This window comes from Notamacropus eugenii, chromosome 7, assembly GCF_028372415.1.
Source record: "Notamacropus eugenii isolate mMacEug1 chromosome 7, mMacEug1.pri_v2, whole genome shotgun sequence".
In the NCBI taxonomy this organism is placed as follows: domain Eukaryota; kingdom Metazoa; phylum Chordata; class Mammalia; order Diprotodontia; family Macropodidae; genus Notamacropus; species Notamacropus eugenii.
Genome location: NC_092878.1, coordinates 10,377,352 through 10,401,385, shown reverse-complemented (window position 1 = coordinate 10,401,385; position 24,034 = coordinate 10,377,352). Strand labels below are relative to the sequence as shown.

Here is a 24,034-nt window from a genome sequence, read left to right as displayed (position 1 = left end):
GCCTCTGATCTGGATTGTAGACTAATATTTGGGGGAAGGAAGGGATGTTGGAGTTATGGGAGCAATGAGGGAATATTTTTAATGAAAATATAGAGTTAAAGAAGAGCTAGAAAGAATACAGGTTTTTGGTTTAAAGACTATAAGAACAACTTTCCAAAATTTTTCTTAAGAATAAGACCAATAGGAAATAAAAAGAGAAAACCAGAAGAGAGGAAGAGTCATAAAAGTTACCTTAAAGAGCACCTAGTCCAACCCCTTCATTTTTTGAAAAAAGAGGATCTTGGCCCAGAAAGCAAAGTAAATCGTCCAAGGTCACACAGTTAGTATCAAAGCCAAGCCGAAAATCCAGGTGTCTTGACTCGTTGTCAGTTTCCATTTCCATTACGCCCTGATCCAAAATGTGCTAATGGGCACAGACTCATGAGCTATGGGGAAAAAAATGAGCAAGGCTAAATAACCATAAACAAGAGAAGGCCTAGTCAGAAGTATTTTTTCCAAAGAGTCCAGAGGGACTCCAGCTGAGCTAGTTCAAGCAGAAAATTGCCACAATAATCTCCAATCTAAAGCCGAAGGGAAGTAGACAGGAAGCCCAGCCAGGAAAATAGTTTGACACTTTTCTAGAGATCTGTGGACTCAGCGCTTGTCGAAGTGCTCTGAACATAACCTGGACTTAGATGTGGAGATAGGATTGACTAGAGATAATCACAATAACTGAAATTTATATAAGGTTTTGAGGATTACATAATACTTTCACTTGTGTTGTCTTGTAGGGTAAACAACGTAGGTTTTGTAGACTAACTGCAACTTATTAACTATGGAGAACTTTTCCCTTCTTTCGGTCCTCAGGTGATGCCAAAGTTATCACAAGCCCTATCTGTTTGCAGATATGCCCCATTTATCACAAAGGCCCACTAAGAAATGCTCAGATTCTGTTCAAAACGACAGTATAAAATGCTGTTACAATTTCCAGGAAAATAGCCCCCAAATCCTTTAGCTGAGGATTCTTTCCCTAGAGGGTTCAGAACAAAGCCCTTTCTTGGCTAGATCCCCCTGTGAATGGATAATCCCAATAACTGAATATTATCTATTCACACCACTCAATTATCTCTTCTGCTGACTAAAAAAATTGAGACCATGAAAGGAATAGGAATTTCAAGCTGACGACTACAACTTTGCACAATACTAGCAGAAATCCACTACTGGGGAGGCTGGGGGATTTTTTTTTTCCAAGTCTGAACTTCTCTCTCAGTAACAGCCTTTTATCACAATGCACTTTCTGATGCTTGCTTCACCAGCCCATATACTGAAATGAAATGATACAGAGATCAGCACAGTCCCTGTACAAGAATGACATGCAAACCAGTGAAGCATTGCATATTTTTAAAGGCATTTTTCCCCTCCTCCTCTGTGTCTTGAATCAGAACCATGTAATTCAACTCAAAGTAAAGAATTCTGGTTTTCAAGAACCAGTCCTACTATGATTAAATGACATTTTCACCTAAGAAGAGAGAATGGTCTGTCAAATAAAATATTTTCCAACATGTGATAAGATGAAAATAAAATTCAGGTTAATATCACCAACAATTGTTTCAACCAATCTCACAGAAGTTGTATCTATCCATTAAAAGGAAAGTACGGAGTAAAATTCCAGATAATTCAAGGCTTCAAAAAAAAATCTGGATTTCAAATATAATATTCAGATGGTTGCAATGTTCTGGCTATTATAATAGTCTCCTTAACCTCCCAATTGGTCTCCTTGTCTCAAGTGTCTCCCCTCCGCAATCTATCATCTGTCAAACTGCCAAAGTGATTTTCACAAAACACAGCTTTGACCACATCATTCTCCTGCTCAATAAACTCTACTGGCTCCCAGTTACCTCTAGGATCAAATAAAAACTCCTTCATTTAGCATTTAAAGCCCTCCACAACTTAACAACAGCCTACCTTTCCAACTTTACTGAATATCATTCCCCTTCACTCACCCTAGAATATGGCCGTCTCACTGTTCATCACACAAGAGTCGCCACCTCTTATCTACAAAGCTTTGTACAAGCTGCTTGTTTCCCATGCCTAGAATTCATTTGACCTTTCAGAATACTTCCTTTCTTTCAAAGATCAGCTCCAGCACCACTTTCTACATGAGGTCTTTCCTGATGCCTCCTAGCTAGCCTCCCCCAAAATACTGTCTTTTGTATATGCTGCATTTATTTTGTCTTTTACTTATATAGGAATATAACTGGGATCTGACATGGGCACAGACTCCATCAGTAGTCCTGCTTGGCTGATGCACTTTCTCCATCTGGAGGAGGCTAGGGAGTTTGATTTTGGAAGACTCATGATGATGGGGAATGAAAATGCCTTGGAGAGACGATGAAGCATATGTAGACTTTTTATAACTGACCCTGGCTGGCCAACTATGAGTTGAAGAAGTTCTTTGTTTAGGTGTGGAACCACTCAAAAAGACCTATCAGCATCAGCTACTTCCTCTCGGTCCCATCTGGTGACTTTCTCCAGGTATATAATGGGAGATAATTCTGTAAGGTCCTTCTTCCCTATGAGGGCATCTCATCTCAAAGAAGACCTTGGTCTTTGCCTCTGCATTTGTTGTTTTCCCCTTCTAAGTGAAAGGATAAGGCTTCCCCAACCTTTTGAGTTCAAAGGGTCTAGAAAGCAACTCAGCAAACCCATGTGCTAGAATCTGCAAGTTTGCAACCAGCACTATATCAGTGCCCCAACAGGGAGCAAAGAATGACCTTTGGGAGTGAAAATCAAAACCCAGGCCAGCAGCAGCTGAGACACATTCATTTGGCAGTCATGTTATATCTGGACATGAACTTGGTGGGACCAAGGCTCTGTAGGAACTGAATTAGGTTTAGCCTTCTCCCTCCTCAGAGACTGAGGTGCTATAGGGGAGAGTTATGAACATTTGTTCTTACTGTATCTTTGAAATATACCTTTGTAAAATCTAATCAATGTTAAGTGGTTAAATGGAACTATACCTGACCATTGCCCCTTAACAATAAGAACACAGCCAGTAGTGACTCAAGCAAATGGAAATAGAGAAAAGACATCCCACAAATTGCTCACTTGGGGTACCCTGGGACCTTGACAGGCAAATGTAGCAGCCTGGTTGTAGGAGAGAAGGTAAGAGCATACTGGTATCTATATTATCTCCCCTTATAAATGTATCCCCCTTGAGGATAGGAACTATTTCATTTTCATTTTTGTATTCCCAGGGCTTAGCACAGAATTTAGGATAAAGTATGTTCTTAATAAATGCTTATTTTTGATGCATTGATATTTAAGCAAAGGAAATTTCTGGGTTCCAATTATCTGGATATTTATCACTTTTTCTTTTGCATAGATATATAAAGCCTAAAGAAATTCTTCTATTTGGTCACTAGTTTTAGAGATCAAATGATATAGGCCTATCATTCCTGATGATTTCCAATTTGTGTGATGAATATATAAACAGGACTAAAAGGTCTGTCATATAAATACTCAATACCTTGCTCCCCCATAGGCTCTGTCATGACTATGGCACATGAAAAGCTAGAAAGTCTGATAGAAGCAGAAATCTTCCTATACCACATGGCAAGCCTGAACACTTCAGGTTTAGTCAACTAAATGTTATGTGGATTTTTTTTTTAAACAGTGCTTCTGTACCCAGGTCATCTATACAGGCTTCATTCAAGAAGTTTCAATTCAACCAAATCTAGGTCACAGATAAGGAGCTGGAGCCAGACACCAAGATTCACACTGACTATCTTGCCAAGCCCTCTTTTTAGTAGCATTCATTGGAAAAGAAAGGAAAAAAGCAAGCTCAGTATTAAAATCTGCTGTTCCTAGTTGTTCCCCTCCTTTAACCCTTCCAGGCCTTTGGGGCAAAGAAGCCTTGCTCCAAATGGTTTTTCATTCACTGCTGCTATTGATGCAGCTATCAGAATAGTGGCATATTTCATTAATGACCCAATAAGTAGAATTTGTACCCACTCTGTGCAATGAAAATCACTTTAATCTGTCTGTCAACTGATTGTCAACCTGTCCACCAAACAGGCATGGCTCATGTAGTGCATTAGTTGGGGGAAAATAGATGAATGGAGATGAACTTAAAAAAAAAGTAGAAGTTATGGTCCCTGCTGTCAGTAAGTTTAAAAAAAAAATACTTATCAAGAGAATACAAAGAATTCACAAAACACATACAATCTAACTAACCGTAATTAATGAAAAGGGTTCTAGTTCACCTTTTGGTTTATTTGTTTAACCTGATGAAGTAGGCTCCTTTAAGAAAGAGTTTCTGGGCCACTTCCTACTTGAAGACCAAAATCGTTGGGTAACATGGACAGTACAGGTTCCATGGAAGGAAGAATACTTGTACAACAGTCCCCCGAGTGTGTCTGACTGCCCTAGCGTAAACCAGAAGTTGTTACCTCAAGTCATGAGAAAGTGTGTAAAACTCTGGGAAAGAGGGACTCACCAGAATGACAGAGGGTCACCATAAGAGCATCCCAAATTAAGTACTCTTCCAAAGGAAGTTTTATGGATCATTCTGTATTTGTTCCTGGGCTCCCATGAGTTCTGAGCATCATATTCCCACAATCCATACTGAACATTGAGTGTTTTATGAAGGTTGGGGGACCTTATTACTCCTGAGCCAAGCTTAAACTTTATTTTGGAGATTTATCTGAATTAATTCCATGTGGAGGCAATGAGCTGTAGAAAGAAGCTAATCCTCTTGGGAATCAAAACCTGAAAGCTCAACCTGGTCTTATGAGCCCATGGTCCTTGTAGGGGTAGGGAATAGGTGAATATTAACTTCTCTGTGAACATGTTGAATCCCCTTGTAGATTGTAAGCTCTTTCAGAGTAGGGACGGTCATAACTTTTTCTATTTGTATCCTTGACAACTAGCACAATGCCAAGAATTAAGTAGGTTCCTAAATACATAGTTATTCATCAGTTAATTTTGTGAATTTTAGAGGAGATAGTTTAAGAATTGAAATCTGATCTTTTTCTGGTGATGAGAACACTATATTTTTTTTTTATTTCTTCAGGTAGAGTAAAGGGGAGACCCTTAAGTGACTACATAGCAATATGGGGTAGAGCATTATAAGGAAATTTTCCGACTGAGAGTAAAGCTAGGATTGGAAGACCTTAGTCCAGAAAGCCTGGACTCCAATATATTTAGGTTGGTCAGTGTTCTGAAAGGAAGTCATCATTTCTCATTTAGGACCACAAGACTGCTGACCCATGGTACCTAGCCCAAAAAAATATAACATACCATGAGAAATCTTCACTCAGAAAGACTTCTACACAATAATGGGACATCAAAAATATTAAAGTCAAAAAATTCTATTCTCCAAGGCACTTGGTATTTATTTTGGGATGTCAAGTCATTAGTGTCAAGTCATATAGAGAGTAAAGTCTCAAAATTCATGTGACTTTGAGCAAACTACTTAATCTTTAAGTCATGTAGTTGAACACAATCATCTCTAAGGACTCTTTCAACCCTAAATCCTATGATGTCTGGTAGACAGTCACACACACAGAGCATAATTTTCAAATCTTCCTTGGGAAACTTTCCTTAACTTCCTACTCTGATGCCTCAGCAAGATATAGAGGAGACCCTAGGTTCTCAAAGGCCATGCCAATGAAATCAATAGTCTAGTAGATACAACCAAGCAAGAAAGATTTTAAGCACAGGATAGTTATGGATCACATCTCTTGATTAGACCCTTGAAGTTTACTCCTAGATAACTTGCTACCAAGTGATGACTTTTGGACTTAGTCATAACAAGTCCTGAAGACTACATGCAAAAGCATGGAGGATTCATCCTTTGTGTTGATTGAAGGAGGACCTAATGGACAGATAAAATTATGAAACTATTGAAGTAAGTCCAGGCAGCACTGCTTTGACTTGGCTCTAAGTCTTGAAGCAGAGGAATAAGAGTGAAGAAATTAGTCTCAAAGAATAGAAGGAGAAAAAAGGCAAGGAACCTACTCTAGACACCCTACTTCAGGCATCATAAATCCACTAAATCAAGCTGACTTTTAGGTTCATAATTATTTCAAGGGTAAGGAAGACAATACCCCTCTATCACTATGGGAAAAAAAACAAACTTCCTCGCAGCTTGCTTGAAATTCCTTTAACAAAAACCAAAGCTTTTCATCCCACAATTAGAAATAAAAGACTTTTTTAAAAAGGAAATACCTGTGAGAATTTACATGTTAATATGAAGGTTGATGTGAACTTCAATGAAAGTGTAAATGGCATCAAACCCTTTAATGTTCTGACTGAAGAGATGAGATTGGAAAAAAAAAAGGGTACAAATTAAACAGATGAAGGAGGAGGGGCTGCTATCAAGCAGTAAAAAAGGCCCTAAAAAGGAGAGCCTAGAGACTACAACAAACCCTCGACTTCACAGCTTTCTCCCCTGCCGGCTCCCTTTGTTTACCTTCACCTGTGTCAAGAATACAGAGATCTTTCCTGATGTAGGACAGCACCTTAGAGACAACTATAGTCTTTGGAACCTGTAGTAAGCAGCCACCATCACAACACTCCTGCAGTTACATTCGAAGTTCTTGTCTATCAATTCCTGCTCCTGTCCCAAAGGTCTCCTTCTCAGTGTTCTCATCTATGACCATAAGGCCACTAATGTTCTAACCCATGAGAGTAATTAATTCTCTGCCATCCTCCGAACTTGGTTGCCCACACAAGGGAAAATGAAGTTGGTGATTGAATTCTTTATTAGATGATAATATTTTACACTATCTGAACCCTGGACAAAAACCCCTACTGTGGAACTATAACTGGTTTGTGGGTTCCCAGTTCTTGATGGAAAGCGCAACGTTCATCATCACAGGCACACATCCTTCCCCTTTGTCTTAGACTTCCCAAATAGAATTTTTTTAAAAAGTCAGATCTACAAAGGTACCCAAGAGGTGAGGTTGAGGAATCCCATTCAGTGGTCTCTGGACTTGGAGAGATCATGGGAAATTTCGATCCAGAAAGGTGAGAAAGCCAACCATGTATTACAAGTTATTATGAATAAGTTCATGGCTATAAGGAGACTGGAGCAAAAGACTATAAAGGATATCTCTAAAATGCATATATATGGGGACCCCAAACATACCCACAAAAGAATTGGACCATCACCTCTGCTACCACCTTGTGGTTGTACCCCACCAATTCACCCTGGTAATAGCCTTGAGTCCTAGGGCATTGGATCTTTATTTGCCTTTCTAGAACTTCTTTGGGGCAGCTAGGTGACACAGTGGATGAAGTAGCAGGTTTGGAGTCAGAAAGACTTCAAATCTAGCCTCAGATACTTATTAGCTGTGTGACCCTGGGCAAGTCACTTAACCCTATTTGCCTCAGTTGCCTCATCTGGTGAAAGATATGTGACAACTGAACAAAAAAAAAAAGATATCTTCTAGATGTAAAGCTATAATCTTACAATTTCTGATTTTACAGATGAGAGAACTGGAGCACAAATTGGTTAAGTTCATGATAACACAACTAATAAGTGTTAGAAGCAGGATTCAAATCCAGGTCTCTGCTGATTTCAGGTTTAGCATTTTTTTTTTACACCAATAAGAATAAGTTCACCCATCAAAACCTCAGCCCGGAGTTTTTCCAAACTAGGCTAGCTCAACCTCATGGAGGTTGAAGGGCCACCATATGCAAGGTGACCTGGGATTTTTCTACACAAGTCTCATTTCAAGGTTGACTGGTTTCAGTAACGAAGGCAGAAAGAGTGTGAAAAAATTCTTTGTGCCCCAATTTTTGGCTTAGAAAAAATATGGCTGCCATAATTTATAAGATACAGAGCAGGCTGATCAGTCTCTACCACAGGAAAAAAAAAAAGAGAGAAGCTTAAGTGGAGGAGAAGGATGGAGGAAGAGTTTCAAGCAAACTGGAAGCCACATGTGGCCTTCTAGGTCCTTGGGTACAGCCTTTTGACTGAGTTCAAGTTTTATAGAACAAATGCTTTTATTAAGAGGATTTGTTCTGTGAAGTTTACATTCAATCAAAGAGCCACACTTGAGGACCTAGAGAGCCACATGTGGCCTCAGGCCACTGGTTCCCCACCCCTGGTTTAAACAATAAGGCATATTACTTCATGACATAGGACCCTGAAAACTGTTATCACAGAATAATAAAATCCCTGAGGCAGGCAGGGCATCAGAGCTCATCTAGTGAATTCAAGCTACACGTGATCAGGAATTAGGAATGCTGGAATAGATAACCTCAATGATCCCTTCCAGTTACAAAAATTTGTGATCTATCTATCATCTATGGAGTATTTGGAAGACAATAATTTGCAGAATTTAACAGGGCTACAAAGTCTCTTCATAGAAGTTGCTACAATTTACTAAATGTCACAATTTAAAATCCAGTAACTTTTAAGGTATTCAAAAACTAAATCATCTGAAAAATAATCCCAAACCTCTGGAAATATTAAAATATAGAGACATGCTTAACAAAGTTACATGCTTTTCATTTTCACCTTGAAGAGATATCCAGGAAACCATGAGCTATTTTTTCTCAGAATTCCACTATTTCAAATAAACCAACTTGTTTGAGATGCCAACAGTATGACAGCTAAAAATAGATTTAGTACCAGAGGGAAAAATGCCATTCAGATAAAAACCTGCAGGAATAATAACGACTGTTGCAGGGGAGCACGAATTTTGAGTTATCCCTCCAAGCCTGCCCTCCACTGTAGGAGAACCAGTATTGTCATGGGGAGACCACCAGACACAGATTCAGAAGACCAAGACTTGAACCTGCTCTCACACTTGTTGGACGTGCGACCCTGGACAGCTTTACTTTGAAGAACCTGCTTTTTCATCTGTAAAAGGAAGATAAAATTTGAACCCACTGCTTCACAGAGTTGTTGTTATGAGAGTTTCATGAACTTTAAAATGCTAGATAAATGCGATTTTTTTTGGTCACTGTTATTGGGAAAGAACAATGCGTTCAATCTACATGGTACAAAATATTATGAAACATTAGGGGTTTTTGTTGAACCGTTCTTTTTGTCAGGGGCAAAATGAACACTTAGCTCTGAGCTAAATTCTCAGTTAAAAAGCCTGAATGGAATTTTTAAAAAGCCTACTTATTGAAGCTGGCAACTAATTCTAAGGACAACAAAAAGGACTTTTTGGCTATGTCTGTACTGGAAAGAAAATCAAAGAAGAGCTATGACCTCTGAATGTATAGGCCAGTTATAATCAAGGCCAGAGAGAATACAAAACTAGGAACTCTTATTCTACTTCTGTTTTCTCTGCTGGGGTAATAATCTTTGGACCGGGAATTATAAAATGAAAGTGGTTAACAGAGAATTGAAACCTGCGTTGAATCAAATAAAGACATGGTAAGAAAACTGGAAAAAGGGAAGAGATGTCAAGTCTTAGCTGCCCTTAATGAGTTTAAGAATTAGTCCTGAATGAACTACATTCCAGGATACTAAAAAAATTGGCCAATATCATTGCTGAACAAGAAAGTGATGGGGGGTGGGGGTGAGGGGAATATAGAAAATGGAAGGGCCACAGGATCGTGAAAAGGCAAACTTATTCTGAACTTCAATAAAGGAAAGAATGTGTTAAAAGAGAATCCTGGTTCAGGCCTTACCCCAGTCAATTAAAGGCAAACTCAGGAAATAAGGCAAAAGGAGTTTATTGGCACAGCAAGGCATCAAGCAGGTGGAGTGGGGCCAGGGTACACCCCATTACCCCCACTCTGATTCCAACGGTTAAGACAATTTACATATTATGGTAAAACAATCCTGACTAGTAGACCTCTCACTGAGGAGGTGGGATTAGCATCACCTCACCAACTCTCCATTACAATATCACTGGAAAATGGAATTAGAGCTAAAGAGAGGGGACTAGCCCTCAGCAGATGGGATTAGGCCTATGGGGCTACATCCTCTCCTGCTGACTAGCTAAACACTGTACCCAAAGGTTAAAACATGGAACTGACTCTGTCCCAAAGGCAGCCTTTGTACAATCCTCTCTTTGGTTCCATCAGACCTATATGGTTCCTCTAACCTCAAGTGCATGTAAAAGCAAGTACCCCGACATACACAGGGGGCTGCTATCACAGGTTCGTAAATCTGCTTTTCTAAAAGGAAAAGCAACTTTTGAGGGATCAACAATCACTTTAATCAAGCTCACATATCATTCACTTTGTTCAGAGGAAGAAGTCGGCACCTTGAACTTTAGAGAATACAGAGAAATCTAAATCAACAGACATGCTTCCAACTGTCTGACATAAGCAACACATAGATCAACAGACAGATTCAGCTGCCTCACCGTTCCATGCATACAGCTACCAGAGAGGGGAGCACCAGCATCTGGATTTTCAAAGCTGGGGTGGGACGTGGCACTGCTTAACAGATTCCCAGAGTCTCATCTGGCACACAAAGCTTCTTCCAAAAAGTAAGCCCCAAAGTCAAATCTATATCACTTTCAGGGACTCCCAGGTAATTCAGCTAAAATTTGCCAGTAACAAGACAATACAATTTAGTACAACCTCCTAAACATGAAATATTTGAATCTAAGGTCTATTGGTGCTAAATTGGCTCAAATATATAACTTTAATACATACTGTTTACTAACAGATACAATTTCATAATTCTCACAAGTGACATGCAAATAATTACTTATCTATTTTAGAACAAAATATACCCCATTAAATATCTAACAATTTTCAAACATTTTGACCATGTTCTTTTAACAGCTCAGTTCATAATCTAACAGCACCCATATTAAAAGAGAAGTCATTTTTCTAACAGCATTTCTGATACATTGACTTCCCAAATTTCACAATATAAGAAATTTTTAGGAAATTACGTATGTTTCTATGTAATACTAATAACATACATAATATTCTGTATTTAAAATTGAAACAAAACTTATTACCAGATAACATCGATTCAGTCAAATGCATTTCCAAATTTTCTTACATAAAAAATCATTCATCGAATCACCTTTGGCATTCTATACCAATTGCATTCAAGACCAACAGAGAGTACTTGTTGTATACTTAGAACTTACTGTATTAACATGTATACACTACTTACCATGTTCCAGGTACTGTACTAAAAACACTTTACAGTTATGTTGCTTGATCCTCACAATAACCCTGGGAGGTGCGCACTATTATTATTTTCTTTATAGTTTAGGGAATCAGTGAAACAGAGGTGAAGTAACTTGCTTAAGGTCACACAGCTAATAAATTTCAGAGACCATATTTGAACTCAGGTTTTCCAGATGCATGCATTCTCCCAGCATACTGTCTTAATGCCAGATAGCAAATGTATTTTGCATTTTCTGTTTTACCACAATTATCCTAATAGGAGAACAGATCTCAGTTTAAAAGAGACCACATATAATTTAGTGTTAGGACAAACTTCAAATAAAATCTCAATTTATAACCACGAATGGCAACATTCAAAATCTCAATTTTCCCAAAGGCCATTAGCTGCCAACACCTTAAATTTTGGGGTCCACTGTATTCAGTTAGCTCACATTCAAAGACAAAAATAATTTTGGTGGCACTTTCTCATAACCTTTTTCTGTTTCCTTTAAAATTACCCAATGAGCCAAATCAGTTCCTTTGTGTCCTAACCTAACCCCACCCAGATACTTTATGAGAGTGGATAAAATGAACACTTCCCCTTTCTCTACTATTCTTTGCAGTTTTAACCCTAAGAAACCCAAGGTGAAGCACAGGGAAAGGTTTCCTCTGGCAGGCTCACATTTCCATCCCCCACCTTTGGAGCTCACAGTTCTAAGGATTAGGATACACCCTTGGAATGGTCTTTCAAGAACATAGTACCGTCTACCTGAAAATGCAAATAGGCAATTTCTCTAAAAGTTTCTCCAATCTTTCTTATCTCAATGGAATCAAACGCTTCTCAAACCTCTTCTTAAATTCTCTCTTCCTTTTCCTTTTATATCCCAGCAGCGGACTTTAATTAAAGCCTATCAATTTTAAAACTAACCTTTCATTTTACACTCTGATTCCCCACTTCTCTTTACCTACATTTTTTTCTAGTCTAGTCTAGTCTTTCACTGCATCACCTATTTCATATTCTATTTACCTACAACTCAATTATGTTGAATCATTTCACACTAGCTTCAGTTCTACTTATCCTCTAAGTGGAGGAAATCAGCTTCTAGAACGCGTCTATCGTCCTCCAGGAAGGAGAGAGGGGTAAGGTGCTGTTTGCCATTAATCTTAATCCTAGCTGCAAACCTCCAAAATCCACTAAAGGTGTTTTAGCAGTTACCATATTTTGGAAATTTATAGTGTAAGATGTCATTTTTCAATCATAATTTTAGTCTCTAATTAGTTTGTAATGCCATAAATTTCTACAAACCAGGGAAAAGATTTCCTTCCTTTTCTTATCTGTCTTTATCTCTGCAATCTCCAACATGGCCAGGATGGTGAAGGCAGAGAGAACTGAAAGCCTAAGCAAAAGTCAATGAGAGTCACTCCTTAATATTACCAACAACTCTGAGAGCTGTTTTTAGGCTCCACCCTTCTAAGTTCCTTTTCTGTGCTTCCTCACAGGAGTTTTTTATGGGTGATGAGGCGTTCCCCTTCAAAATCCTCCAAGGTAAAAGACCTTTTGCACACCAGAGAACTAAAGCTCTATCAAGCCCACCTCATTGTCATCTTACCTTTCCTGGAGCCCACTAAATCTTAACTTCCTTCTTCTCTAATTATTCCCTATAAAAGTGGTTTCTTAACAGTGCCATAGTATGTCTGTCTGTCTGTCTGTCTCTCTAAAGCTCTAATTCTTCAAGTCTAGTTTTAACATAGCTTCCAATAATCAAAGGTCCTGTATTTATCTAACCAAATTTGTTTCCACAATTATCCAAACTACTGCTTCAGATGTGGGCATAATCTGGCAGATTTTTCTTGCCCCAAACTTTAATAGCTTGCCTAAATGGGAGTCAGCAGGAAGCCTGTTCCTTCTCAATCCCATATGAATACTTGCCTTTTGGCAACATTCTCATGCCAAGCAAGACCATTACTCACCCCTGCCTCTTCCTTTTTTCATGCATAAATGAGAAAGAATCAAAATTTTTATTTTTTTTTATTTTTTTTAAATTATGTTTAATTTTTATTTTACATCTCCTTAATCTTCCTGAGTTTGAGGAGTTTAATTCTCCAACCACTTTACAACTGACTAACCACTAAGAGAATCCATTCTGACCTGCCCTGTGATCAGACAAAAGTCTGAGTGCCAGCAACAGTGTTGGAAGGTGGGTTCATCCAGTGATAACCACACAAGCTAAGGATCCTTTCATGTTCACCAAAATTGCTTTAAAAAATCCTTAATTAAGGGCAAACTCAGAAAATGAGACAAAAGGTATCCAGCACTGGAAGTGGAACCAGCCTCCCAAATTCCAACTGCAAGCTGTATTTATGGACAGACGTAAAAAATTTACATATTAGAATAAGACTCTCCTCATGGGGAAATCTCAGTGAGGAGGTGGGATTAGTGTCACCTCAGCTCCTCCCTCTTACAGCATCATTGGGAGATGGGATTGCTAAGGAGAGTGGAACAGGGCAGGTAGGTGGCAAAGTGGATAGAGTGACAGGGCTGAAGTCAGAAAGATTCATCTTCTTTAGTTCAAATTTGGCCTCAGATTAGTTGTGAGACCCTGAGTAAGTCATTTAATCCTATTTGCTTCAGTTCCTTATCTGTAAAATTATCTGGAAAAGGAAATGGCAAACCATTCTAATATCTTTGCCAAGAGAACCTCAAATGGGATCAGAAAAAGTTGGACAAGACTGAACAACAGAGGGGAATTCTCTTAGAAGAGGAGAGTAGCCCTCCCACAGGAGATGGGATTAGCCTTAAGAGGACAAAGTAGGCTGGCTGAGCACCTCACCCAAAAGTTGAACAAGGTTAAAACATGGCGGTCACTCAGTCTGACTATCCCAGTAACTGACTTTGTACAAATGGAGTCCTCAAACTACTCACCAATGCACTTGAATTTGATTATAGGAAAAATTCTAAAGCAAATCTAAAGGAATGTGGTGTTTTTTTTTTTAATATAGTGGGAGTAAACAAATGAGCCCCTTTGATCTGATGACATTGGGCCACTTCTAGTGGACCACATTTAGGGATATGCTGGTAAATATTTTACAACTGGCTCTCCTATAAAACAAATGACACACTTTTAGGTTTAGTCCACATTATTAACATTTTCGGCAACACTTCCTAAGTCTAAACAATCAACAAAACAAAAAATTAAACCCTAATTTGTAGCATTTGCCAATTTCCAAAGTGTAAAATACACTGAAAATTTATCAATAGGTTCTCCAACTGGTTTGAGCTGGTGAGCTGGCCAGCTGGCTTCCATACACCCCTTATTCAATGTGCTCTGATTCAGCACTAAAGAATATGGCACTTTGGGATGATAAAACAAGCCTATTATTGGCTAGCTGAGACAGGAAAAGGCATCCACTGAGTGGACCTTAAAAGGAGGGACTCAACTCTCTTGTGCACTCCTGTCTTCTCTGGGACCTCAGAGGATGTTGGGGTGGGGAAGCGGTGTGTCCTTCCACACAAAGCATGAGAAGGACTGTCCATACATGGTATCTAAAGCATGCATTGCCTGAGTGAGCTTGAGGCTGGACCTTTGGCCCTTGGCTGCCTCATCTGTTTTGGGAATAGGTAACCAAACAGCAGGACACCCAGAACATGCTAGCTGGACTTCAGAAAGAGTCCCCCAGATGCTACCACAACCCTTACAAGAAGAGAAGATGACCGCCAAGAAGAAGACAGAATTCTCAACATCTGACACGGCTCTCCAGAAGACAGAGCCCTGGCTTGCTGTCCGGAGAGCACAGAAGTGAGTTTAAGGGGAAACTGAAATGTCCACTCAATAGTCCCATTCAATGTCATATCTATTTAAGTATCAGTCTCCTGAGAGAGCATAATAGTGCTTATGAGTTATTGCTTTGTGAAATCAGTTGGCACCTCCAAGTCTTTTAAGTATGAAGCATTTCTTTTGTGTAGAGAAAATAAGTAGCTGTCCTATACTTGCTCTAAATTATAGACTGAGAATCTTTCTACTCTCCCTTGTGGAGAAACCTTAAACAAGAATCAAACCCCAGGGGTGTGCTGGTAAATGTTTAACAACCAGCACTCTAGGGGAAAAAAATGTATACAAGACACTTTGAAGTTTAATCTGCATTGTTAACACTTTATTTAAGTCTAGACAATTAATCATGCCTTTAAAGCATTTCACAATTTCTTCTCCTGATATGCTGAGCTACCTCCAACACACCCCTGACTTTAAGTAATTCTCCCCCGGGTAAGAGTTTGAAGAACTAGAGGGTTCACTAAAGAAAGCTTGACTCCTTTCTTTAATGGTCAGGTCCCCAGAGGATGAAATTCAGTCCATGTGTGAATCCAGAGCTAAAGGTCCCTGTAGAGGAAGTGCCCACACACATAGCCCTCTGGGACCAGGAGCAATTCTCTACTAATTATTTAGAAAAAGAAGAAGTGATCAATAAAGGTAAACATCGTTTCATCAACGTCACACTAGACAATATTATACAGTGGAGCTATAATATTGTCCAACCATTATGAAAAGTAATTTGGAATTACGCTTAACAAGTGACTATGCTGCCTTGACTTTGATCCAGAGAATACACTGCTAGACATTTGTCCCAAGGCGGCCAAAACCGAATGAAAGTTCCCGTCATCACCAAAGATTCATAGAACCACTTTCTGTGGAGCAAAGAACTTCACACAAAGTCAACACCCATGAATTGGTGAGATCCAGAACAAATCAGGATGGCAATGGTGCATCATCACAAGTAAGAAACAAATCATAGGAAGAATTCCAAAAGACACAGAGACTGATGAAGTAAGCAGAACCAGGAAAACAAGCAACATAAAGACCACAGCATAAATGGAAAGAACAAAAAAAAAAGGAAGAAAGAAACTGACCACCGTAAATATAATAAGCAAGCTTGGCCCCAAGGAAGAGCTGAGAAAACGTACTTCCCTCTTCACAAAAGTGGGAAGCTACGGGCATGTGATGCTGTGCACAGGACACTGCCCATCAGATAGAGTTCATGTATGAGTTGGTTTTGCTGATTTAATTTTTTTTTCTCCTTTTTAATCTTAGTTACAAAGACTGGACATGGGCAGAGGAAAGAAACATTCAGAAAAGAAAGTGATAGAAAAACAAAAGATATCAATCAAAATAAGATTTTTTGAAAAAATAAGTCATATATTAGACTAACCTCACTTTCTGGACATTAAAGATTACAAACTAATAGGTAAAAGGAAGACTTTCTCTCTTTATATACATACTCACATATACATATATATACATGTATATATGGATTTCAGTAGACCATTTTAAAAGACTTTCACAATATCACTGCAGACAGGACAGAGGGACTCGATAATAGCCCAGATGGACATATTCTGGGACTGACCAGTCAGGCTCAAAATCTAGAAAGGTTTGCTGGCCTTACATAGTTATGAAAGGCTAGGAATGTTGCTAGACAGAGGGAAGACAGAGAAAACCCTGTACTTAGTGTTCCTGAAGATTTCCCCTCCCCATTCATTGGTATAGGAGGGCAAAAGAGATTAGGAATTGAGAAATTCAGGAAGTTCTTTGAAACCACGACAATTTATTGGAAGATTAACCTCTAGAAAACGAAACTGAAAGACTTCAGAGATCTGATCATGAACTTTTGATCATAACTTCAGAGGTTTGATGATAAAACACATATCTCACTTGTCATCAAGAAACAGTGTGGAATGAGGCGCTCCCTGTCAACAACCCAATGTACTGATTTATTTTGCTTACCTATCTATTTGTTACAAGGGAAAGGGGGTGGAGAAAGCAGTCTTTTAAATTTTACAGCAATGTTTATTTTCTTAAAAGAACAGCAAATTTGAAAGTGCTTTTGAAAGAGTAGGAAAATCACTGGTTTAAGATTCAGAGGGCTAGGGGCTCAAATTCCACCTTTGATGTTTACTACCTATGTGACCATGGGCAGGTAATTTAACTTCCCTTAACCTCAGTTACCTCATTTCTAGAATGAGGAGTGTTAAGACTACATGTCTTCTTCCAGCTCTGAATTCATGATCTATTATTTTAAGCTTACAATAAAGAAAAACTTCCTAGCAATTAGACCTATCCAGTAGTGTAATGGGCTACATGAGGAGAAAAGTCTTCCAAGCAAAAGCTGCATGGATGACTACTGGTCAGAGATTACTAAAAAGAAGGGATTCTTGTTGAGGTTTGGATTGGAGTAAATGGTTCTGTATTGGATTAAATTAAATTAAATTGGATTAAAGAGACTTCCAACTCTGAGATTCTCAGGTTCATTCAGCTGACCCTTCCTTATAATGCCCTAGGTCTTAAAGAAGAGGTATGTGAAGCCTCCTCCCCCTTTTGCAGAAGTTGGGGGCCTATGGGTGAGATAACAGTAGATATGATGTTTGACCTTTTGGATATGATGATCAATTTTACCGGGTTTTTTCCCTCATACTTTTTTTTTTAAGTTTTATTATAAGGATTATAACATAACTCTCTGGGAGAAGGTAGGAGACATGGGTGGAAATCTGTGACATAAAAACAAAAGATGAATTTTAAGAAATAAAAGTAATATGTAGGATACACAGTGCCCAGAATTTGTTTATACCACTAGCTTTTCCCTAAAGACTTGGAAAATCCAAGACAGCTAGGGAATGCGGTGAATGGAGGACGGAACCTGGAGTCAGAAAACCCCAAGTTCAAATTCTGCCTCAGCCACTGGTTAGCTGTGTGACCTTGGGCAAGTCACCAAGTTGAGTCAACCTTGGTTTTCTCATCTATAAAATGGGGATAAAAGCAGCGCCTTCCTTCTAGGTTGATGAGAATGGATTGCTTTTAAAGGTCTTTGCAAACTTATCACCCATGTCAGGATCATCCTGTCTGAGGCGTGTGGTCCCACTGGATCCCAACATGTAAGTCCATTTACCCAAGCCTGGGAGACTGGGTTAGACCCCAGGCTTTCAGTGTAGACACTGCTGGGACCCCAGACGCCATGTGCCTCTTGAAGTCGCTCCATGTGTGAGGCCAGACTCTCTCTGTGTACTTCAACCAAAAGACATCAGGAAATGAGGAATTCTGGAAGCTCCTGGAAGCTGGGACAGTCTACTGGAAGATTAACATGACAAATTATTGGAACATTAGGAAGAGAGGGAAGGCAGAAGCACATGACAGACTCAAACCGCTTGTCCTCTAAGCCAGACATGTAAAAGATCTGCAAAAATATATAAAAAGATGCCTTTTTTTTGTTTTTGGAAAAGTTATTTTTTCAAAAAAAAATTTACTTATGTTAACACGTTAGGAGTTTGTGAGTATCTTAATGAAATATATTATAAAATATATATAAATATACTTATAAATATAAAGGCGAACCCTTGGATGACCTCACCGCTCCGCCCCGGATTAAATCAAGACGCTCCCTCAGGACCGTCGTCCAGAAAAGCCAATATGTCCGGCCAGCGGCTTCAACACGCAGAGGACAGCGGGCCCCTGCCCTTACTAAAGATGGCCACAGACATGGCTCGCTGCCAAAGACGCCGGGCAGAAAAGAGAACCTCGCTTCCAGTCCGTAACCAAGACGACCGCCACCTGACATACTCCAGCCAGTATCAAAGATGGCCGCCCCCCTCTGTTCTCTATGACGACTCAGCCTCCGGAGACTCCTCTGACTTCCTGACCACAACCAAAATGGCTGCTTCTCGCGTGAAGATGACGTCATCGCGCACGCGCAACCTCGCTTCCTCTGCCCGGGAACATGGCGGCGCGGCGGCTGTGTGGAAACCTGGAGCTTCTTCGCTTGTTACCGCCTCGGCGCCAGGTGCGACCCCCTTTAGGTCTGGCACACCGCCTCAGCTGCCCTGCCTAAGCGTGGGCACGCCCAACCTGCTTGGAGAGCCCTGGGGACTGCGGACCCCTGCATGGGGGGCTTCTCTAGCTGCTTAGTCTCTCCGTGGAGGGGTCAGGAGGTCTTGACCTTTGACCTTGTCAGTGCCATGACCTCCGACCTTCCTGGTCTAGAACCAGCCGTCAGATCCGGGAGACCCCAGTGGAAGCGCGGGGTGACCTTGAGCAGGTTTCTTACTCTTTGTAAAGGGGGGCCGCAGTCCTGGCGCCGTGCCCGCCCCGCCGCAGCGCCCCCTGAGGGCCGGAGGAGAACCGCGCAGCTGCCCCCCGCGGCCGCGGCCTGGAGCGGGGGGAGGGGGTCTGTCTGTCTGGCGGGTCCGTCCGACCGGTGGGTGACGCTCGTCTCCTCCCGCAGCTGCACGGCGTCTGCCTGCGCCCCGCCTGGCCTCATGGACCTCACTGGCAGCCTGGCACCCGCCTGGGCCCCAGCCGACCGGGGGGCACGGTGCCAGCCGGCGTCTGCCCCCCGCGCTGCCTCAGCACGGCCGCCGCGCTGCTAGCGGAAAGCCAGGTGAGCCCCCCGCGTGCCCGGAGTGCGGGCTCCCACGGCCGTGACCGGAGCGGGGCGTTGAGTAGCATCGGGAGATGCGGGAGGTGGGCACGCAAAGGGAAACGGCGGAGACGCGAAAGCGTGCCAGCCTCCCTTGGCGAGGGGGGCAGGGAAGCTGGCAGAGCGTGGCACCGGAGACCTCGGGACCTTCAGGCCGGGCTCCTGCCATGGCAGCCTGTGAGTGTCTGAGGTTGGGTCTCCCAGCGGGAGAAGGGCAGTGCCACCTTGGCCCAGGGCAGGTCCTCCCCCCAGCCCACTCTGAAGCTCCTGTGCCAGCCTCGCCAGGCCCCGCTTCAGGGACAGAGTGACCATCCGTCCGTCCGTGGTGACCCTCTCTCAGCCCTGAGGGTCTCCCCTCCCTGGCCTGCTTGAAGGGACCAGCCCTTAACTGGCTTCTTAAAGAGGCCGGCGGGCATCACCTCACTTTACCCAAAAGGGCCGGAGTCCCCCGGGGCATCCTGGGCCATCTCCGGCCATCCTGATGGGCATCTGGTCACTGCGCCCAGCTGGCTCCGGAGGAGAAGTGAGGTGGGTGCCCAGCCAAGCCCAGGGCACGGGGTGGCATCGTGTTCGCAGGAGTTCCGCTTGGAGGAGTGACCCTGGTTTCCCATAGAAGACGATTAACTGAAGTTACAACAAGGTTGAGGTTTTATACGGACGTGGGAGAACGTCCACAGACCCTTAGGTACTGGAGGACCTGGCGCAGATCAGATCACCTTCTAATCCAGAGATTCTGTGCCAGCTACGGACAGCGTGGAGAAGAGTGGGAGACAGAAGCCAACGCATGAGCGTCAGTGACGTGAAGGCACAAGGAGAGGCCCTGGAGGCTTCTTGCCATTTGGTTTTCCTTCTAAAATATTTGATTTTTTTTACATCATTTCTTTTATCATCACTCATTTTATTTTTATATCATCTATAATGATTCCTTGTCATTCCCCCCCAAACCAAGCCCCTAAAACAAATCACTACATTGGCTACATCCTGCCTGGAGCAAAAACGTATTGCTGCGGATCCCCTGTCCCCCCACTCTCTATTAGAGAGGTGCCTAATTACTTTCCCACAGGCGCTTCACCGAACTAAGTTTCTTTTCTTCCAGCAGGCGCAGACCTCTCCCATTCTCCCTACGCCCCCTTCCCCAACACCAGTGACAGAGGTGGTTCCAGGCGGAGCTGCTGACGTGGTCCAGCTGGCCACCGAGCAGAGCCTCAGTGACCTGGGGCTTGGAGGCTACACCCCAGTGGGACTGGTGCAGAACCTTCTGGAGTTTGTGCACGCTGATCTGGGCCTGCCGTGGTGGGGAGCCATTGTTACATGTAAGGGGAACAAGACCTTTGAAGTCAGGGCAGTAGGAGCTTGGGGTCAGGGCTTACAGGCAAAGAGGGTTAGAAGGCCCTGATTGAGCAGGGTCTTAGGGATCACAGCCTCGAGTGAGAAACAGGATGGTGGGGTTTCAGGAGAAGTGGCTTAGGTAAGAAGACAGGTAAGAAGAAGTCCAAAGACTTGAATGTACTCTTTCTCAAAGTGGCATTTTGAAATCATTGCGTAATCTAGTTCATAAAGGGTCCTCAGGCCCAAGGATTGCTGCGAGCGGTAGGTAGGATGGAAAGAAATCAGGTGTAAAAAGCATTTTTAGAGAATAGCTTTTGAATATTTGAATGTAGGAGAGGGTTAAAACAGAATGCCCTGCAATTAATGTCATATCACTGTGGGCCAGAGGGGAAGAACACTGGTCCAGATCACTAGGAAACTGGTCATACAGGGTGGGTAGAGAAATAAGAAGGTATTAAACAGTACACTGTCAGTGAATGCTCCCCTCTCACTCTAGCAGTGACTGAGCTCAGACAGATTCCCAGATACCTACCCACCCTGAAAAAATTAATGTTAGGCTTCCTGATTGAACAGCAGAGCTTTGGAAGTAACTGAGTCCAGATACTTTCTCTGTCCTGTGCCCTTCATACAAGTTATGGTGGAAATAGGTTAGGATGAGGTTGTTCTCTCCTGTCATACACCTAATCACAGCCCATTATAAAGCTGCATACCAATTCACATCTGCCTTTGGTTTGTTTTTCCAAGGCACTGTTGTTGCAAGATGCCTCATCTTCCCCCTCATTGTGAAAGGCCAACGGGAGGCAGTAAAGATCAATAACCACATGCCAGAGATCCACAAATATACTACTCGGATGAATGAGGCCAAGTTGTCAGGGGACAGATTTGAATGTGAGTAAATGTAGGGGTGAGGGTGAGAAAAAAACATCTTTGGACTCTTATCTGGCATTTTGCCTTGGAAATATAAGCAGCCTCAGCAGTCACTGAAGGTCTTAGGAAGCATTATTGGAGTTGGGGCAAGTCCTGGATGCTCATTCATTCCCAGTGAATTTGAAATGAGGGCTGGAAAATGTGTGAGTTAAGTGGTGAGGGGGAGTATTTCCCTGCTCTGGCAGCCCATTGTTAACTTACTTTATCTCTTCTGGTCACAGTTTCCAGGGTCTTTTCAGAACTACAGCTTTACCAAAAGAAACATGATGTGAACCCTATGAGAGGATTCATTATTCCCCTAGCCCAGGTGAGTAGGTCTACTGTTCTCCTTCTAGGCTTCTGGGACTCCTTTCCTATCTGTTTCCCATTCTCCATCCTCCTAAGAAATTGTTAAGGTTCTGTACTGGCTTCTCCTTAGTACGTTGTAGGACTCTCATCAAGAGGCAACAAGGAGTTATTCCTCCAAATGACATCTGTCTACCCTATGCTCTAGGCTCCTGTCTTCATCTCCTTCTTCATTGCACTGAGAGAGATGGCCTATCTCCCTGTGCCCAGTATGCAGAGTGGGGGTCTCTGGTGGTTCCAGGATCTCACAGCAGCTGACCCTATCTATGCACTTCCCTTGTTAGTCACAGCGTCGATGTGGGCAATCCTGGAGGTAAGCTTGAATTCTCCTGGGAAGATACAGGTAGTAATACAAACTAAATTCTGAGAAATCAGAGTAAACTCTAAAGCTAAAAAAATTATCTTAGGAAGCTAAGAGTAGGAGTTGGGTATAAGAGGAATGGGAATTTGATTCATTCATGAGTTCCGCTATGGACCATTCCGCTATGGACCTTTCGATACAGGCTTCCCCCCAGGTCTAGCTTTATTGGGTTCTGTGAAAAGATGACATCGGGATATAGTTGATTTCATCGGAATGGTCTGGGCAGCTCCCTAATGTTACAGTGGTGTGTAGTTATGATATGTTGTTGGTTTATTCCTCCAGAAGTCGAGTTGGGCATGAAAAGAGATGCATCTCTTTTCATGTTGATTTCCTACTTTCCTTTCTTACGTCTCCGCTGCTTTTTCTGTCTTCCCTTGCCTCCCTTCCTTACATTGGCTGTTTCCTTATTGATAGCTTGGAGCTGAGACTGGTGTCAACAATGCCAACCTGCGTATGATGAAAACCGTCTTCCGGGTGCTGCCCTTGGTCGTCTTGCCCTTCACCATTCACTTCCCCACGGTATGTCCAACTGAAGGAGCTACACCCTTCTCTATCTCCTTTCCTAAACTCTGGTCTGTTGCCTCAGACAATAGAGTTCCTAAAAGTCCTGTGCTCTTTTTCCAGGCTGTGTTCACATACTGGTTCTCTTCCAACCTCTTCTCCCTGGCCCAAGTGGGCTTCCTTCAGATCCCAGCTGTACGCACTTGGCTGCGCATTCCAAAGCGAATCCTACATGAGCCAAGCCAGTTGCCTACGCAGGAGGGCCTCATTAAGAGCCTGAAAACAGGTACAGCTTGTGTTCTAGGGAAAGGGCATTGCAGGAGGTAAGTGATTACAGGAGACAACTAAATGCTGACTCTTAGCTTATTGCTTCCCCCACAGGCTGGAAAAATGCCCAGACAGCTCACCAGCTAAAGGAGCGGGAGCGTCGCATGCGGGATCACCTGCAGCTGGCAGCTCGAGGTCAGTCATTTTTCTTGATTTGCAACAATTCTAGACCATGTCTTGGCTTCTGTTCTTCTTTTCTCTCTCCTTATCTGTTTTTTCTCTTTTTTCCCTAGGCCCTTTAATCTGTTTTTTCTCTTTCTTCCCTAGGCCCTTTACGACAGACCTTTGCCCACAATCCCCTGCTACAGCCTGAAGGAAAACAGCCTTCTACCACCACTACCAGCAGCAAACCCAAGTCACAGAAGCCCTGGAGGGATACTCTTGGATGACCCATGTACTTGCCATCAACATACCAGAGAACTTTGATTACCAAGAGCCTCGGAGTTCCTAACAGCAAGATCTGGACAGTGCTACTCTGATCTTAGGAGCAGTGGGAACGTGTTGACATTCATTCTCACAAGTGTGCAATGCCACAGACTCTTGATAGACCAACACACAAGGTGGGTATGGGAAGGCTTTCAGTGGTATATGCATCTGAGCCATGTTCCCTTCTCTGGGAAGGTAATAAACTTCTGTATTCATATATGATTTCCTGATTCCTCCTCAGTAGTAAACAGGGTGAAGGTGTATTTGACAGAG

The 24,034-nt window shown here is 42.1% G+C and overlaps 1 protein-coding gene, 1 long non-coding RNA gene and 1 pseudogene across 3 annotated transcripts in view; 2 read left to right on the top strand and 1 right to left on the bottom strand.

The window, feature by feature from the left end:
- LOC140513328 (uncharacterized) overlaps nt 1–18,722 on the bottom strand; it is a 54,974-nt gene extending 36,252 nt beyond the window's left edge. The window contains exon 1 of the long non-coding RNA XR_011970141.1: nt 18,022–18,722. This is a non-coding gene — a long non-coding RNA (uncharacterized lncRNA). The remainder of the gene's footprint in view (nt 1–18,021) is intronic.
- LOC140515077 (U6 spliceosomal RNA) lies at nt 1,282–1,382 on the top strand (annotated as a pseudogene).
- Nucleotides 18,723–18,792: 70 nt separating the features above from the next.
- On the top strand, nt 18,793–23,983 carry OXA1L (OXA1L mitochondrial inner membrane insertase). 2 transcript variants are annotated; one of them, XM_072622948.1, is made up of 10 exons: nt 18,793–18,909; nt 19,351–19,506; nt 20,642–20,858; nt 21,619–21,762; nt 22,023–22,108; nt 22,295–22,459; nt 22,922–23,026; nt 23,132–23,294; nt 23,390–23,470; nt 23,603–23,983. In XM_072622948.1, exons 1-10 carry the CDS (start codon nt 18,847–18,849, stop codon nt 23,722–23,724), a joined length of 1,302 nt encoding a protein of 433 aa, XP_072479049.1. In that variant the 5' UTR covers nt 18,793–18,846; the 3' UTR covers nt 23,725–23,983. The 2 variants fall into 2 exon arrangements, with proteins under 2 accessions (XP_072479049.1, XP_072479050.1); XM_072622949.1 differs by having other exon boundaries at nt 18,802–18,909; nt 20,645–20,858.
- The last annotated feature ends 51 nt before the right edge of the window (nt 23,984–24,034 follow it).

What these genes read in the sequence shown, in the direction of transcription:
- OXA1L (XM_072622948.1), top strand. Translation starts at nt 18,847, where the DNA reads ATGGCGGCGCGGCGGCTGTGTGGAAACCTGGAGCTTCTTCGCTTGTTA. An exon ending in TGTTACCGCCTCGGCGCCAG is followed by an intron (nt 18,910 to 19,350) that starts GTGCGACCCCCT and finishes CTCCTCCCGCAG; the next exon opens with CTGCACGGCGTCTGCCTGCG. An exon ending in GTGGGGAGCCATTGTTACAT is followed by an intron (nt 20,859 to 21,618) that starts GTAAGGGGAACA and finishes TGTTTTTCCAAG; the next exon opens with GCACTGTTGTTGCAAGATGC.